This window comes from Rhipicephalus microplus, chromosome 7 (assembly GCF_043290135.1).
Source record: "Rhipicephalus microplus isolate Deutch F79 chromosome 7, USDA_Rmic, whole genome shotgun sequence".
NCBI lineage: Eukaryota > Metazoa > Arthropoda > Arachnida > Ixodida > Ixodidae > Rhipicephalus > Rhipicephalus microplus.
The window spans coordinates 100,165,986-100,184,408 of record NC_134706.1 but is presented as its reverse complement, the minus strand read 5'-3'; the positions used below and the strand labels follow the sequence as shown (position 1 = coordinate 100,184,408).

Below are 18,423 nucleotides of genomic sequence, written 5' to 3'. Positions count from 1 at the left end.
AAGTTGTGCCGAAAGTCAACTCTCGTTTACGTCGAGAGTGCCCACGAAGGCCTTGTCAAGGTGGCCATAAAAAAGTGAAGCTAACGTGGACGAACCTTCAGCATTGGCAAGTTCTTTAAAATATCAAAAGGCAGTGTGCTTCGTGAGGTGGCGATATTTGTCGCTGGAGCTCGTGACCAGCAGGTGAGAATACCTGTTGCCAGGCTTGATGATTCCTCAGGCAACACAAATTTGTCGTGAAACAAGGAAAGACAAACTGTCATCTGCAGAACTCAGTCAGGCTCGTTCTGTCCCCATTCTACCTTGACAAAGATGCTGCTTTGAAGTGGGAGAGTCAGAGAATCAATATCATGAAGCACTCTTCTCGGGAATCGTGCACTGTCGGTTGCAGTGCGAAAAAAATCTTCGAACGACAAAAGTAATTCACGGAGGTCGATGACGGCGCCATATTCACGAAGGAATCCTATGCCCAGAAAGTCTGGCGGAGAGCAAACGCGCAATACGAGAAAATAGCGCGTATTTATTGAAGTACGTATTCGAATGCGTGCCTAGCACATAGCAGTCAGCATCGCCAGACGCCACCTGCTGTGCGCAACTGTGGTCCTTGACTATGGCATCGTAACTTCCTTAGTTCATATGGCAGAGTGGCGTTCATTATACAATTGCCGAAGCCGGTGTCAATGAGGGCGCTGACAGCATGATTGTCGACGAAGACGGTGAATTCGGCAGAAACAATTTTTCTGCTGTCTGAGAACACTGCAAAACCGAAATGGTTCTCGTCGGGTCTTAACATCGAGTGAGGGTCTTTATTAGTTCTGTATACCACGACATTACCCTCAGAAGTCGTCGTTCCTAGTTTCCCCAGCGGGGACTTGGTGACCGGCTCCTGAAAGAAGCGCAAGACGAGAAAGTGACGTAGACTGGGTGACGGGGTCAACAGGGTGACGTAGACCAGCAAGGCAATGGTGATCTCGACTGGTGGTGCTGAATAGTTGAAGGAGTTCACTGACCCTGAAATAGGTTTCAGTTTTGCGGGGAGCGCTCACCGTAGCGACGGCATCGAACATCAGGTTGGAAGCCGCGGAGACCTAGTTGGCGGTATGGACAGTTCCGGAACGCGTGACCCGCTTCGCCACAGTGATAGCAGAGCGGACAATTATCCGAGGTGCGGTGCGTCCTTGCCTTGCTACCACTTTGTCTTGAGGCCAACGGCAGATAAAAGGGTGTGCTCGGTAACTTTCAGCCGAGAGGTGGACTCGAAGCAGTGTCCTGTAATGGTTGCATAGCCTGTTGCCTTGGCCACATAGCAGGATCTGTAGCTGGTGGCGCATGGGATCGAAATGCCGCTGCATTTGTCAGGACTGGGGCCTCGGGAATCGGAGGTGCGCTTGGCACCACGGGTGTGACGGCCTGCCAGGCTTTTTCTCTGATCACATCCGGTAGGGCTGGCACAGGTGCATGGGATCCCACTGCCTGAAGCTTGCGGAATTTTCCCCGAACAATACTTCGAATGATGTCTGTGAGGGCCTGTCTCTCGCTGTCAGAGCGGATAGAGCATGCGGTGACCGGGATCTAGCATTCGTATTACGACGACCTCTGCAGCAGAGTACGCTGCATCGTGGTTGCTTCACTGATGAACTCGATGAATGTCGTTCGTGAATTGCACACGAGTCCAGCAAAAGACTGTTATTTCACTCCGCGCATCAAATACCGCACCTTCTTTTCCTCGGCATGGCCGAGTCCGTGCGCCTGAAGAGCCAAAGCATGTTCTCGACAAACATGAATACTTGTTCGTTCGGCCGATGGTTTCTGCAGAATATGGCTTGTTCAGCCTTCTCTATCCTCTAGGTGTTGCGATCGGCGTCATGGAGCTCACGGCTAAACTCTTGCCAGGTTACAGAGGATACCTCGTGGTTCTCGTCCCACGTCTTACCAGTAGCACGTCTCGTACCAGTGGAAGTATACTCGGCGCAGCTTGCGAACAGCGTCCTATTCGCTGATACTGGCAACCCGATCAAAGTGATCGAGCCAGTAATCAGCGTCCTCGAAGATGTCTCAATAGAACAGCTTTAATGTTTGTGGCGCATGAAAAACATGCACGAGAAAAGAACCATGGGAATCGCTGGTTTGGACCACCTGGCTTGCCATCGAGGTTGCCATCTTTTTAGGTGTCAATGCCAAGAAACCAAACTCAAGTGGTAACCCACGCAGGAGGCGGCTGCTTCTTGCTCTGAGAGATGTAGCTGTCTCCAAGATGGCCGACACAGCCGAAGTAAACGTACCCTTTGTCTGCACCAGTATTGTCACAAGCAAAACGAGACTGTCAGTCAGGAGTTGACCTGATGATGTGATGATGATCCTTGTTATTTTGGCGCAAACCCGAAAATGGGGATCAGGCCAGAACCGGGCGGCAGGATCTTTAAGCAAAAGGCTTATGGTTTTACAAACACAAAGTACTTTTGGACTGAAAATATTTATATATCGAAAGAAAAGCCAAATATTTAAAAAGGAGTATATCGATGCAGGCTATCAGACGTGATTTGATACAGAGGTAATGATGGGTCCAAAACGATTGATATATAAAAAAGGCACTCTAAGAAAGCAATCGCTTTGTTTCATTTATGAAGTTAAATACCGCGGAGCAGACGTCCCCGTGGCTATAACCTAATTTAATGCTGCCAAACGATAAAACTACTGCCACATTTATTTCTAATCTCAATTTTTCAAGTGCAGCTACCAGGTATCTTTTCCGCTGAAAAGAATATTAGCGACAATAGATCGTTTCTATTCCTTCGAACACCTGACATAAAGGTGACGCCTTGAGACCAACTTTATGTAAATAATAATTTTTCGCAGAATTCTACAACGCAGTATGGTATATGTAACTTCTAAATTCCCTGTTTCGCACCACTGTTTATTCCAGCAGCATCTCAGATGTTCGAAATCTTGAAATTTATCCAATGAGTAGGAGTTGATCTTATGCAAACAAAGGTTTCTAAACCTTATTGCTGTCGTGTAAGCCGTATCAGGTAAAATCGGGATAAGGGGAACGCTAGAAGATACTGTGGCTAGTGCATCCGCCTTCTCATTGAGATATATGCCACCATGGCCTGGTACCAATAAAAGCTGAAGTTTTTGCAAGTTTGTCGGTATGAGTTGTCGAAACATATGCATAAGTGTTAAGTTGGCTCCCTGAAAACAGAGGAGCACATACTGAAAAGAATCTGCAATTACGACAGCTTCTTATTAGCTCTAAGGAAGTTTGCGCAGCGCCAGTACAATGGCAAATAATTCTGCTATGAATATTGATGTGTATTCTGGAAGCCTAACCAAAAAGGACCACTCCAGGGAACGCGACGATAAACCTACGCCAGCCTTTTCATTTGATACCGATGCATCAGTCGCAATGATGTTGTTCGTGTTCACGAGTGCCAAGTAATCTTGATGCCAATCATTCAAATACTGAAATGGCCTTTGCTTCGCTTTAAAAGAGTAAATATTCTCAAATTCTATCTGAAGGGCTAAATTGAAGTTACTTCTTAAGAAAGTATGTTTGATTTTGACGTTCAGTGGTTCTAGGAGCGCTTGAACAAACATTATCTCTGGGGAGTGTAGTCGCGACCATCGAGTTTCAAAAAATAAACTTGGTTCTTTAATAAAATCCTAAAATTAGTATCTTTGGGGCAATGTGAACAGTTTTAAAAATGTTGGGATTGCAAGTATTTTCAAGCTGTTTAACTATTAAGGTTAACGCGCTTCTATGTATATCACATTTTTAACAACAAACTTGGGCAGTTCAAGGCACAATAGTAAAGCTTTCCTTTCCTACAGTATTAGAGGTCTCATTTTTGAGCCAGAAATAAACGCACAGCCGAATTCTGTGGTAGGACACATATACATTTTATAGATCATTACCAATATATTTTTTCGCAACCCTGTTTTTGTGTTGCTGAGCTTGCGTCATTACCCCTTTGTTCTTGTGGCGTTGGACCCAATGTGATTGATTGTCACTTAAACTTAGAAAACCAAATAGCACAAACCACAAAGAACTGCCCAAATAGCAATCAAAACCACAAAGAAACAAACGTTAAACTTAAGTGCAACCAGAGCAATGAAAATGTTCTTTTTTTCTTCTCAGCCCAAAACGAGTGTGAGCCACAGCGGCTCGTTCATCAATGGTGGCATGTGTCAATGTTATACGTTGCTGGCACATCGTGAACTGACTTACAGCGCCACACCAGGAAAAATACAGGACAGAGAAGGAGTAGAACAGAAAGAAAAGACGGCGCTGACTTACAACTGTTGTTTATTGAAAGAAAAACGGGGTGAAATGTATATATATAGGTACCGGCAGCCTACATCACAACATGCGCAGAATACGAGGTGCACCGAGGTAGCGTTGTGGTGGCATGTGGTAGGCAGTGGTGGCCCATTTTTGCATTGCAGCCTTACCTTCACTGCCACAGAGAGTTGTCCCCGAGTATAGCGTTCGTAACTCATAGCTTCCGCGCCCCGCCGCGGTGGTCTAGTGGCTAAGGTACTCGGCTGCTGACCCACATGTCGCGGGTTCGAATCCCGGCTGCGGCGGCTGCATTTCCGATGGAGGCGGAAATGTTGTAGGCCAGTGTGCTCAGATTTGGGTGCTTGTTAAAGAACTCCAGGTGGTCGAAATTTCCGGAGCCCTTCACTACGGCGTTTTTCATAATCTTATGGTGGCTTTGGAACGTTAAACCCCCCATATCAAGTCATAGCTTCCGCTTCAACTTCAAGTGTTTAGGGAACCCTAAACAATCGCCGTACCTCAATCCTCACGGACAATGTCGGCGATCAAATTAACTTGAGGCTTCGGTGACGGTAATACCTTGCGAAGCTCCTACCACACGATCGCTGGCATGGTGCCCAGCGGGTCGTCGCGGCTAAGGACATGAGCCTCGCAGTAGTTACCTGTTTAAAAGCTTGTGGGAATTGAGGCTGGCCCGCTGCCTTTGCGCGGGCTTTCCCGCCTTTTCTGCCATTCTCATGTCCCGACATGTCTGCCCTCCTTTGCTGTCTGCCGCGCTGGGAAGGGCGGAGTGACGTTTAACTCCCTCACCCGGTAGCGGATGTTGACTGTGGCGCCGCGCGCGGGGACTCGCAAGAGGTTTTCGCGCGCTGCGTCGGGAGCGGGGAGTACAGTCCGGGACTTCAAACGGTGAGCCACGCATTCTTTTCCGTCCGTCGAGTCCCGTCGCTCGGGGCTCGTCGGACTTCGCTGACGGCGCCTCGCGCCCGATGCGAACGCTCACCTTTTGTTGCCCCGCTGCGTACTCACGGCCGAAGGGCAGTACGGTGTCCTAGTGCGTGGCCTAGCTACGCCGACCCGTCTCCCTTCGAAGCCAACGCGAGCGCCTTTGCCCTCGCTCGAGCAACCGGGCCCCTTTGTCCTGGTGTCTCCGTGGATTACCTTTACCGCGGAGACGTGCTCGTGGCACCCTGTGTAGTACTTTGTGCCCGTGGCGTGGATAAGCCTACTTGCTTTCTCGCCGCGCCTTTTTTGCAACGGGCTGTACTGCGTTTGGTGTTGCCACAATAAAGTGTTGCGACTTGAGCAGTATCGTGTTTCCCGCCACGGCGACGGTTAACGCATGCCCTGCGGCTCGCTAAGACCGGACCCACGCTGGTGGCCGTACTCCTTCGGGATACGTGTACAACACAAGCTACAGGTATGCTGCCTTGTGCATCTCAAGTGCCTTCTCAATTGTCGTGGCCCCGGTGACGACTTATGCGAGAGTCTTGCGTGGTTTGCATATATGTCCCATAAACAACTCTTCTTAGCAACTTCGCAATAGGACCCACAGTTTGTTATCCTTAGCCAGGGCGGGGCGAACTTGATAGAACTCCCGAGTTATCTCTTTGACGAAGATGGTCATGTTTTCTTTGGGGAGTTCCAAACGTGTCTCCAAGATAAAAGCAGCACAATGCTTCCGGATGATGTGCGTGAACATGCTCAGCAACTTCATACGAAAGATATCCCAGCTTCGTAGCGTGGAGTCCTGGTTCTTGAAGTACGTCTTCGCGGTATCCTCTAGGTAAAGGTAGACATGGCGCAGTTTTCAGTCGGGGTCCCATCTGCTGAAGGTGGCGACTCAGTCGTACGTCTCCAGCCACCTTTCTGAACTTCCACCGATGACACGCGGAAAACAATGGAGGCTATTTGGGCTGCCGAAGCTCGATTAGTGCAGGTGACACGACGGTTGTCATCGTACCTGTGGTTGAAATCACAGTCTTGTACACTGTGGTGTTTTTCGGCCGAATTCGGTGTTCTTGCTGAAGGCCCTGCTCTTTGCACATAGTTCAACGATGAGGGTAGTCCTTTGCGTTGTCTTCTTCAAGGTTGGCGCTGGTTGGATGGCTAGACTGGGGTGTCCAGTGCGTGAACGAGCAGCACCTCCAGCAGATGTCAAGGTTGCGTGACCCGGACGAATGGAGAAGACTGGTCGTTCAGAATAAACTGTTCTTTGGGGCGAACTTGTGGTCATGCTGAAGGAAAGTCAGGCTACAGCAAGGCATAAGCACTGACAGCGGCGAACAGAGTGTCGGACATCAATCAACTGACCAGTGCTTAAGCGTGTCAGCTTTTATGCATATGCCGTCGAATATTCATGTCTGATGACTGGTTGGCACGGAAGCTCTAAAAATATCTCAAACGATCGCGTCTTCTGCGCAATTTGAACAGAAGCATCTACAATAACCTCAAACCTTCTTGAAAACTAAAGTGCAGTTTACGCTGAGCATCCTGACACGCTTTGCAGTCCAAATTCTAATGACGCAAAAGTGAAAATACGAAACGTGCGTGGCGATATACCCTGCATCAAAAGCAGCTGACAGTCTGCATACTTGAATAACGCTAAGCTTTTCTTTGGCCTACACACGAACTAAGTTGAAACATTTGATAATTTGTATACAAGTCCCTAATAACGTAACGTTCTATGTTATATAAGCAAAAAGAAGAAAAACTTACGTGCAAGTTTTCATTGATTTTGTTGGTTTCCTCTTCATAATCCTACATGTTTAACAGAATCATCAGAGTTGCTGCTTTGAATATTCATATGAACAGTCGCGAAATTCACTGAATGCTAAAAAAATGGTGCCAAAAACCTCAAAAGCCCTTGTTGAACTACGCACTCACTTTACTGGCTCTGAGTGGTCGTTTCAATAGCACTGTCGGCAAATTTCTAACACACCCACAATAACATATTCTTGAGTTAGCAACTATTCCATTGTGATAGAAGAATGCTACCACGTACCTACCTTATAATGTACTTATTATTCTCCAAGAATTTGATCATTCTGCAATTTCCATCAGGCAGGCATGAATAGCCTCATGTCAAGACAAAGAAGGCGTTACACTAAAAAAAAGAAGGTTGGCAAGGTTTGCACAAGCCTGCAAAAAGTTTGGGTCAGGTACGCTTTTGTTCTTTTTCTTCACTCTTCTTTTTATTTCCTCCTTTTTCACTTTCTATGCGTTTTTGTGCATTTATTTCTCTTCATTTGTTGGTCTCTATCCTTCGTTTTCTCTTTCTTGATCCTCCTGGTTTCTTTCTGATTTAGAATTTCTGTCTATTTTCTAGGCTCGTTTCTATTATTATTACAATTTCATACGGGGTTTTTGTTTTGCGTTAGGCAGAGCGCACTAATTACCTTTTTGATGGTATGTGATCTTCGTCTAGGCATCCGAAGAATAAAACGAAACGAACTTTTCCGACTGTGCCCTTATTCATCAAAAAAGCGCACCAGGAACAAGAAGAAGACGACTTCTTCTTAGCACGCGCTCGATATGTTGCAAATGAAGACTTGTGCCAAAGGCAATGACAGCGTACTAGAACATAATACAGGACACGGCAACACACGGCAGCCTTGAAGGGCCACTCAACATGTTTGAAAGTTTTGAGCTGACAAGCGCAATGCGTAGGCGAGGCGTTGATGATTGCGTCTGTCAAAATTAGCAACGCTACGCGCCGCGGAAATAAGCCAAATTTCAAGACGAACGCTGTTCCTCCTCCCTTCTGCCGGCGCATGCCCAGAGAATGAGAGGGCGTGACGCGCGCGTATGAATGGTCCTAAGTACACGGCGATGCAGTGACGTTGGCCCTCTAGGCAGAGGACTGTGTTCTGACATTGGAAACACTGGCACGTGACATGGCGAAAATTATTTAATACGACATACGTAGTTTATGTAATTGGTCCCTTGAAGAGATCAATAAAACTCTAGAGAAATAATGAGACGCAATAAGAGATTGTGAGCGCCTTTTTGTTTTCTATTTTCTCCCACGAATTGCAACGAGATGTGGGGCTAATATGTCGGCGTTTCACATGCGTTCGTGTCCCAGTGGCCAGCGCATGGAGCAGACGACCGCCGTGGAACGCTCCAATGCGTTCGCGCACTCATTGTGCTCATCTATTCTAGCGCGTCTGAGCATGCGTTTCCAAACCATCCCACAGAAAGGGCTAAACCACATAAGCGCGAAAATGCACAAGACAGCGACGAGCGACGCGACGTAGATCATCTTCGCGCGATCAGTCGCTAGCGCAGACAAACCTCATTCACCCGACGGCTTCGGCGAGTGAATTACATTGTTGCTGGCACGAAGCCATCTACTCGCACCAAAAAAACCGCTTAGCGAGTGGTTTACAATTTAAAAATAAGATATATTGTCGTGTAATGAAACGGAAAGTGTTTATTATTACATTGCAGCACTTTTTTATATGCACATGCTTAATAAACATTGCGTTATTTTTTGGTGCGCACACCTGACTCGGGCAGGGTCACGTGCACCTATGTAGTCTTTGTCTTTTCCGGTTTTTCGCTATCAGCTGCTTGAGCCCAACGATTCCGGGCGATGAGCAACGGTTTCCAAATCTAGAGAACCAAGCGATCGCGCGAAAACGAGCACGCGACACGTCGCGCGAACGCCTTGTTTCGTCGCTCATAGCGTCGCTCGTCGCTGTCGCGTGCATTTTCACGCTTATGAGGTTTGCTCTAAACAGGCAGAAGGCGACAAAATAACACCGGTCAACAAACCAACGCCGCTTGCGTGCTCGGGGTTGGACTTGTTTGGGCATGTCATGTGCACGTGACCGGAGAGGAGGGATGCCGCGGAGGGTGGAGAAGAGAACTGGCTTGCCAAGGTTACGCGGAGGAGCGGCAAGGGTTTCGAGCTCGCCTCCTCTCATCTTCGTTTCGCGCCACTTCAAAACGCCTCTAAGTTCTTCGTGCTTACAAAGCCACCGATGTGGCGGCATCAACGGCACAGTGATTCATAATTTATGATAGTTTATGATCTTGGTTGAGATTTCTCGTAGTACAGCGACATCACATCACGTGATGTTCTGTATATTGCATATAAAAGTATGTTTGGCTTGCACGATTGAGTCAAAGAAGCTCTTGAAGTTCGCCGCTGTATGGAGTCTTATCTATATGGTATGGGAAAGAAACATTGTTTAGTGAAATGAACGCGGATCAATGTGTTGCGCCAAACACAACTGGTGTGATTAGGGTATACATAGTAGAAATCGGGCAAGAAGTGTTCACTGCGACACAGCCCCATGACTTTCTTTCAATTCGAGATGTGACCGCAATAGTAGGCAGTGTAAAAATATACTTAATTTTAACTCGGTTTTATGAAAACAGCTTACACCCCAAAAAAATGGACCTTCTCTCCAAAAGAAGCCCTGGTGATATTCGATACGGCAGTGGTGCGCACGGCATTCCGCTGGTTGAAACCGCCGTTGACGCGGGGATGGAAGAAAGTTTGAAGGAAAAATCTAGCGTATGCTCGAGTAAACTTCAGCTTGAACTGGAAAAAAAGTTGGGTTGGTTTTCTGTACGTTTAATCGCAGATAAACGAGCCGGAAGAGTGTACACACTCGAACAGCGCCGAGCATTGCAGACAGTAGAGAGGGTGAAGCGAGACAAAGTGTGTTGAGAGCGGCTGGACAAGCTGGCAGCCAGCTGAAGGTGCTGCGCCGAGCACGCTGCGAATGAGAGAGAGTGTGAAGTCCCCGCGAACCTGCGAGGGAGCTCGCGAGGGAAGTGGGACGTCAAAGCGCAGCTGTGGCGTGGCCTAGTTGTCCCCGCTCCAACACCTGCGGCGATTAAAACGCGTTAAGGTGCGTTCGTACGGACGCACATGCGTACGGCGTCACACACGTGATTCAAATATCTGCTTCGCATCGAAAAACACTTCGCTCAATACTGGCTAATCTGCCAAATGGCTTTTAAGGAGTAAATTTAATGCACTGGTTAGTGGTTTAACGTGGTCTGCTAACGACACAAAGGTCAAACGTTGCATCTTGGCCGCGCAAGCTGAATTTGATGTTGGCTGATTGGTAGAGGCCCGTTTACTATGCGATATGAGTGCGTGTTAGATAGTGAACGATGGTCGAAATTTTCTGTGCCTTCCACTAAGGCATTTCTTATACACACTTCGTGGTTGTGGGATGTAACACGTAAGGTGTTATCACATTAAAGTGATCAGTATATAGATGCCAATGGTGTCGTTTTGAGGGTGTAACACTGTAGAATTCCGGCTTGGTTTATATTGGCACCTCACAGTTGCGTAATCATGGTGTAAATGAAGTGCTCAATTGAGGCCTACCACAACAAAAGAAATACTGAACTTCATAAAAATAAAAATGCAAGGCAGAAAACAACATATTTACAGAAACAGCCTCACGTACCTGCAGTAATTTACCTAATATTGTCAAAAACACTTCTAAACCTTCTGGTGACACTCGTGCCGAGGAAGAGAGGGTGCCATACAGTGTTGCGTCAACTGCTGATTTTTGAGTGCGTTTATTGAAGAAAATTTTCTGTTGATTCAGTTGAGGAGGTGATCAAACCTACTAAATTTCTCTTTTTTATAGAAACGATTGAAAAACCTGGTACGTTTTGTACGTCGCGGTTGATTTTACGCGGTTTCATGGGGTGACAAAAAAGTTAAGCGTTCAGCTCCCTCAAATGACACCACAAAATAATTGCTGAAAATGCTTGAGCGAGTGTACTTCCGCAACAAACTGCATGGATAACAAAATAGCAAAAAACACCTTTTTCACTCAGTACACGTTCCTGTCTTTCCTCTTTCTCTTTTTCCCCTTTCATTCTGTACGCCCTAGAGCCTAATTTAAGGCACGATTATTCCACAGTGTCCTACCTTCGCTGGAATATGTTGAATGAACAAGCAAGCACACTACAAGCGTAGAGCGTTAATTGAGCCAGTTAGCCAGCGTTTGTTGGTGTGAACCACTCTTGCAGGAAAGCCACTCGCAGTACTTTGAAACGGCTTTGATATTTCACAATATTTTCATTGCAGATGTGTTGGTAATTGAACTTTCCAAACGACCAGCTTTCGAACATGGCTAGACTACCAGAACAAATTATTTTTTTCCATGCTGTACTTTCCTGCTTTTAACCTCTGCCACTTTTTTGCGCACAGGTGCTACATCGCGGCGGTGGTTTTTGATATGGCTTCATGACTTGTAGGTACTCTCCCTGAAATTTGGAGGGCTTAATAGAGATAGGGGTAAAAAAATATTTCATGCATGAAAGTCAACAGCAAAACACTGCAGCATGATGTGACTTTGGCTACGTCGTATAGTACATCCGAAGTAAACAGCGCGCAAAGGCGTAAGACGATGAACCGGTGGTGGATTTATGAAAAGTAGTAATTTTTGGTGCTTAACGTCCCAAAACCACGAAATTACTAAGAGAGGCATCCTAGTGGAAAGTCTTGAATATTTGACCAGGGGGGGGGGGGCTTCTCTTGCGAGCGCTGAGTCGCAGCTCCGGTGATGTAGAACACTCTTGTGAGTGTAGATACAGGGAGTGGGTGAAAACCTGCAGAACCACGTTTTCTCCGCTTAGTAAATACGACGCAACTTATGATGGAGTTCAATCCCGTGGTGTGTGCTTTGTGATCACCCTTACTGTGCACGTGCGCCAACTGGCCCAAGCACTGATAGAACGAGCTCAACACTAGTGCACTCCAGCCTGTGTCTATAGCCGGGTAAGACGCTGGGGCCACTCCCTTTTACACTCTTTCAGCAATCACGTGATGGCATTGGGGAACCATATTCTGCAGACACGCGATGAACCAACGCATGGTATATAGCGAGAACGCGCTGGCACGCGCTAGCACGTTTGAGCCTGTGTAAATGGTTCTTTAAGAGGATGAGGCCTCTCCCCCTGACAATGTCTCAGCAATCACATGATAGTATCGGGGAATGATATTCTGCAGATGCATAATGAACGCACGTGCTCTAGCCTGGCGTGACAATGAACCCGCGTGGCATGCTCCAACAAGAGTTCGGGAGGAGTAACAGCAGTAGAAAGTACAGTGAATTTATTGTGTGCTCTATTTGCAAGGACGCGTTAACGTCGGGCAAGGTGCCTGTGATGAACACAAGTTTGAGACGACTGATGTACGATATCGTAGTTCCCTTTGGTGAGATATATTATAATAAGTGTATTGTTTATTTCCAAGATCTTCTAAGACGAAAATGTCCTAGGGCCCCCCGTTTCTCATACGCACTTTCTATGAGCTGATCCCCCACACTGGAAAAATCCCGTTTCCGCGCTTTGTTGAAACAACACTACCGAACCCCCAATCCGCTCGTCTTCTACAGAAGGTGGTTAATAGTATCTACCTTAAAAACTGAAGCATTGCATACTAACACAGTCTTAAATCATGCTATATTGACACCTTCAAGACATGAGTAATCTCAAAGTTGAGGCCAATATGGGCATTCTTCTGGTTTTCAGGTCATTAATGCAGTACATGTAAGCCTCGCCCATAAATGATGCAAATATTCAAAATAAGATAAGTATCATGCATACTTACTCTACGATATTCAAATAGCATTCGACGATGACTTTCATGGGAAGTTGCGTATTTAAGAAAAAGTTTCATGCATTTGTATGGAAGTTCCGAATGTGGAGGATGCTTACTGACTCCCACCAAGTAAACAGCCTCTTTTGCTTGTAGCAGCTGCAATAAAAAGAATACATGTATAAAATAGAAGTGCAAAGAGAGAGCTTAGCTCAATATACTTCAGAACTAATTGAACAGATATAACTTTAACCCAAATTTCAATAACAGAATCAGCGTGGCTTAGGACGAAATAGCTCTCTGTAGCAGCCTTTTTATAAATACTAATCTTTCCCTATTCATATAATTATAGGTTGTTGAGGAGACGAGTTGTATATGAACAGAAGGATAAGTGAGAGCTGCTGTTTAAAAACACGTAATAATATTTTGCCTATACCATTGGGTCACATTGACGCAAGATACAATAAAAATACACGCTCGAGCCGTTTGTTACGCTCTCCATGGTGCCTACGGCGTGCGGAATAGACACAGGAAGTGAAGTGCCGGCGGAGCACGCAAGAAATAATTCTCATAGCTCAGGCACGTACGATCTTCATGGGACATGAGTAGAATATGAGCTGCCGAAAGCCGGAGAAGCGAAAGCATTCTTGGAGCGAACACAGGCTGTTTTCTCTTTAGGTTGTTTCTTTTTTGGGCACCAGTCTGTCTCATTTTCGCTATTGGGTCAAAGTTTATTCCTTCAACTGTTCATGACAAGTTTCATGGAGGTGCGAGATAAAAACCCAATCTATTTTATGTTTGAGAATTTAACTCGGAAGAAAAAACACTTTGGTCCACGGAGCTGACTCTTCTTCACGAGCGCAGCAGCCGTAACATATACAGTGAGGACCTCGTGTTTTGCTGTTTAGATTGCGCCACAAAGATAACAGCTTCCGGCATAGACACTGCCGAGACTACTTATCAGGTCACGCGAGCACAAATCGCAGACTATCCGCTGATGGCGCCCGAAACATTCCATGGTGATGTAGACGACAACGTAACTGACTGGCTCGAACGACTCGAGTGCGTCACAAGGGTCAATTGCAGGGATACTGCACGCAGGCTACAATGTGTTTACCTTGCATTTAAGCATTCTGCATGAACGTGACTCGAATAACACGAGGCTGCCATTTCTTTCTAGAAGACTTTATTTGGGAGCTGCCTGCCATCTACTCGAGTACGAATTGTAGGTGAAGAGCCCACGCCAATCTTCAAGCACGAAACCAGCTGATTAACAAAAGTGTGGCCATTTATTTCAACGACATGACTCGTCTCTCCCGCCATGCAGATCCTAACGTGAGCGAGGACAACAAATTGAGAGTGTATTCACGGGGCTAATGATAGAGAGTAGAGAGAAGCTGGGTCTGCATGCGTCTGGCACGACGCTTCAGCCTGCCGTTGTTGTACGCCGGGATCTTGTCGGGGCCGCTGCGTAGTTTCATGGCACGCTTCTGCATAACGTGCTCGCACATCGGGGTTCCATCATCGAGCACGACTTACCGGTGCCTTGCGCACACGCCGCTCTGCAGCCTTGTCCATCCACCGATCTTCAGTATGCGCGCGGGCGCCAAACGGCTTTTATTTTACTTCACCGTGCCTCCTAGCGGACGGTGCCGCCGACAAATACGCAATCGCCAACTTCTTTGTGTGACGTCGTCCCTATATTCTCACGCGCTCGCACATCGGGGATCCGTCATCGAGTGCCAGCCGCCACTGCATTGCGCGCATCATACTTTTTGTCAGCAAACCGTGAATCATCCGCTCACCGCATCCGTCCGCTGTCTGTCTTTCTGTCTGTCTCTCTGTCTGTTTGACACTCAAACGGGTGGACAGATGGAAGCATGGCCGAACACAGGGACGTACGAATAGATGGACTAACGCATGGACGGGTGCACGAATGCACGGTTGGACGCATAGACCGACGAATGGACGGATTAACGCAGGGATGGACGCACGGGCGGTTGCATGAATGAACGGACGGACGGACGAACACACGGACAAATGCAGGGGCGCACGCTCGTATGGACGGGCGGACGCACGCACAGATAGATACATGGATGGGCGCACGAGAGGATCGACGGACAAGCGCACAGATAAACGAACGAATGAACGGACGGATGGACGCACGAATGGATGGAAGCAAGAACGAATGAACTGACAAAAGTGCGGACGGACTGATGGACGCTTCGTGCCTCACTCATCATCATTCACTCCATGAATATGCTGTGATTTTTTATTATTTAAATACTATAAGTAACGTCTTCTAGTATCGTAACATTTGCATTTTTCAGCGTACACGCATTTTGTTATATGTACAAGTACCGCACTCTGCGATCAGTTCAATAACTAAACAGAGGTGGCTACATACAATTTTAACGGAATGCTGAGCCCTGCTGCGCTATTTAATTCATGGCGTGGAAAAGGAACTGTTTGCCGGTGTGGCTCAGAGTCCACCATTCACAGTCACCGAGCTTTGGTTTGAGGCGGCTACCATGAAAAAAAAGACAAATCTTCAACAACGAGCGAAAAGAAACAATGGGTATTTAGGCGTCGCTTCCATAGACGCAACACCAGCAGTCTTAGGAAACATTATGGAGCTTTTATGTTAATTCTTGAGATTTGTGGTCAAAGGGGTGCTCCAGCAGTAGCGGCTCGATCATAGTGCTGCTACTGCGTCGTTGCTGACTGGCATCGTACCTGAGGAAGTCAGACTGGCGGTTTGAAATCCCTAGCCCATTCGGCAACGTCGGCACTATGGTAAGTCTGAAAAGCTACCACAGCTATCGTAGAGGCCCTCATATGCCGATGCTCTTCTACAGAGACATCCCGCGTGTGCGGACATCGCGGCTCCGTCGGTGTACTGTACTGCGTTACCGATCATGCTCCCGCCACCGAATAGGAGACCACGGCAGACTAGTATATGACACACTCCACGATAGGATACCTCTCTGCAACCACTGTGGAGAAGCTGGTCACCTGTATAGATTGTGCCAGTACCGCAAAGCTGGGCATCGTGGCTTCGCAGTTTCGAACCACGGCCTCGGAATGGGGAGCGTCCCTTCCAAATTTACCAATAGCTCTCCACTCGTCAGGGCTCTTATGACCTTCAACAACATAAGCCTCACTCGACGTCACCGTTGGGATATCCCTCACCAAGCCCTCGTCGATCGTCCTTCTCTCTCACTCTGAGACATCTTTCGCTGAGCTCAAGTCGGGAAAACTATAGCGAGCGACCTCTGGAGACAAGGCTGCTGCCGATGCTGAAACAGCACCCCCTTCGCTGACTCAGTCGAAGACGATAGGTTGCAAAGCAGATAGAATAGCTATGGCGTTGCTTCCAATTTGCGTGTAGTTGTTGGTATCGTTGAAGTAGATTCACTTGTGGATATGGGTGCACGTTATTCAGTAATTAGTAGTGAGCTTGCCTAAACAATGAACAAGATACGGACTCCTCGGGATAGACCACAAGTTTGTTCCATAAAGAGAGACTTCACCGACCGAGTAGAGCGTGTCAGATAGCCCCCCCCCCCCCCCTGCAGACAAGTGGCCTTGGGCACTTCAAAAAAAATTTCCTGACGGAGCTTTTCAGAATGAGTGCCAGCTCGATCATTTCAATGCTGACTGTGTTTTCATGCCCAATACGCAGGATTGTAAAATGATGTTCAGAACGCTTGATGACTAGGAAAGGACCGTCATATCGAGGCTGACGAGCACGGTGAGACGCACCGTCACGAACAAAAACGTGTGAAGATGTCTGTAGGTTTGCCGGCAGAAAAACGTCGTTGTTAGTGTGAGCTGAAGTTGGTGATGGGCTCAAGTTTTGCATGAAGATCCGCAGACGCTGCACGAAAGAAGATGGATCCGAAACACTCTGCGTAGTAACAGGGCTGACGAGGTCTCCAGGCAAACGGAGTGTGCAGCCATAAACCATCTGGGCTACAGAGCAGGCAAGTTCTGGCCAAAGTGTTGAACGCAGGCCGAGACGCACGATGGGGAGGTGTGATACCCAATCTTCGGCATGAGCCCGCGAGGTAAGTACCGTTTTTAAATGACGGTGGAGTCTCTCCACTAAGCCATTTGATGCTGGAAGAAACGCAGTTGTGCGAATACGTGCACTACCAAGTAGAGATTTGACGGAGGTGAAAAGCGCTGACTCAAACTGTGTGCCTCGATCAGTAGTGACCGTTGATGGTACATCGAAACAGCTAATCCAGGTAGCAAGAAAGGTACGAGCAACTGTTTCTGCCGTGATGTCAGGCATTGGAGCTGCTTCAGGCCACCTAGTGTACCTGTCAATACACGCAAGCAAATACGTACTTCCCAGACATGGAGGCAATGGCTCGACAATGTCCAGATGAATGGTGTCGAAACGTGCATCAGGGAGCGGGAGTTTTCTCCATGGAGGCTTGGTGTGCCGTTGCACCTTGATACGCTGACATGCTCTGCAAGTGCGAACCCAGTCACGAATGTTGGCGCGTATGCGCGGCCAGACATAGCGTTCAGTGACAAGATGTTGCGTATCTCTTACGCCTGGATGGCAGATGGAGTGGAGGGTGTCAAAAACAGCATGACGAAGCTGTGAAGGAACATAGATACCAGTGCAGTTTTGTGAAACATCGCACCAGAGCGTAACGTCGTCATCGGGAAAGTTGACTTGTTGCAGTCGGAGGGAAGTAGAGGAACGGAGTCGTAGAAACTCGTCGTCTAATGCCAGTGCCTCCGCGAGCAAGGACAATAAAAGGTCGGTTGTGCCTGTCATGGCATTGATGGTAATACGACTGAGAGCATCCACTGCACTGTTAAAGCTGCATTTTACATAACGTATGTCTGTGGTGAATTCGGCAATCAAAGAAGGTGTCGAAGTTCTCTAGGAGTGTGCGTGGCACGGCAGGGACGTAAAGCCGAAACAAGCGGCTTGTGGTCGGTAAGAATGGCAAACTGTCATCCTTCAAGGAAGTACCTGTAATTCTTCACCGCAAGGTGGGCCACAAAAAGCTCCCGTCTGAAAGTACAATATCGGCTCTCAGTGTTGCGTAACCTGCGGGAAAAAAAGGAAATTGGAGCCCATGCACCATTCATTCATTGATGAAGAGCGGCCCCAACTGCTTCTGAAGAAGCGTCCACCATGAAGCTAGTGGGAGCATTCGGTAAAGTGTGGTGAAGGAGGGTGGCCTGGGCGAGCTTGGTCTTAACGGTGGCGAAAGCTTGATCCGCGACCGTGTTTGAGGGAAGTGCGGCTGGCTCGGGTTGCGAAGTCGAGAGTAGTGCTTCCAGAGGCTGCAAAAGTGTAGAGCATGTAGGGATGAAGCGGCGATAAAAATTGACGAGTCCGAGAAAACGTCGTAGACTGCGTATGAACGATGGAGGCGGGTACTCGAGGATAGCTTGAACCTTGTCAGGTAGAGGAGCGATGCCATTTTTAGTGATCTAATCTCCGAGGAATGCTATCTCCGAGACTCCAAACTGACACTTTCCTACATTGATGACAAGGTCGTAATCATGCAGTCGAGTGAAAAGC

General features: G+C 47.5%; 1 protein-coding gene across 1 annotated transcript in view; it reads right to left on the bottom strand.

Moving 5' to 3' along the window:
- The window catches only part of LOC119186866 (uncharacterized), a 221,925-nt gene that overhangs the window by 106,707 nt on the left and 96,795 nt on the right, over positions 1-18,423 (bottom strand). The window contains exons 5-6 of the mRNA XM_075869532.1: positions 12,879-13,025; positions 7,001-7,042 (exon numbers count right to left, since the gene is read on the bottom strand). Of these exons, the coding sequence (XP_075725647.1) occupies positions 7,001-7,042; positions 12,879-13,025 (189 nt within the window). The remainder of the gene's footprint in view (positions 1-7,000; positions 7,043-12,878; positions 13,026-18,423) is intronic.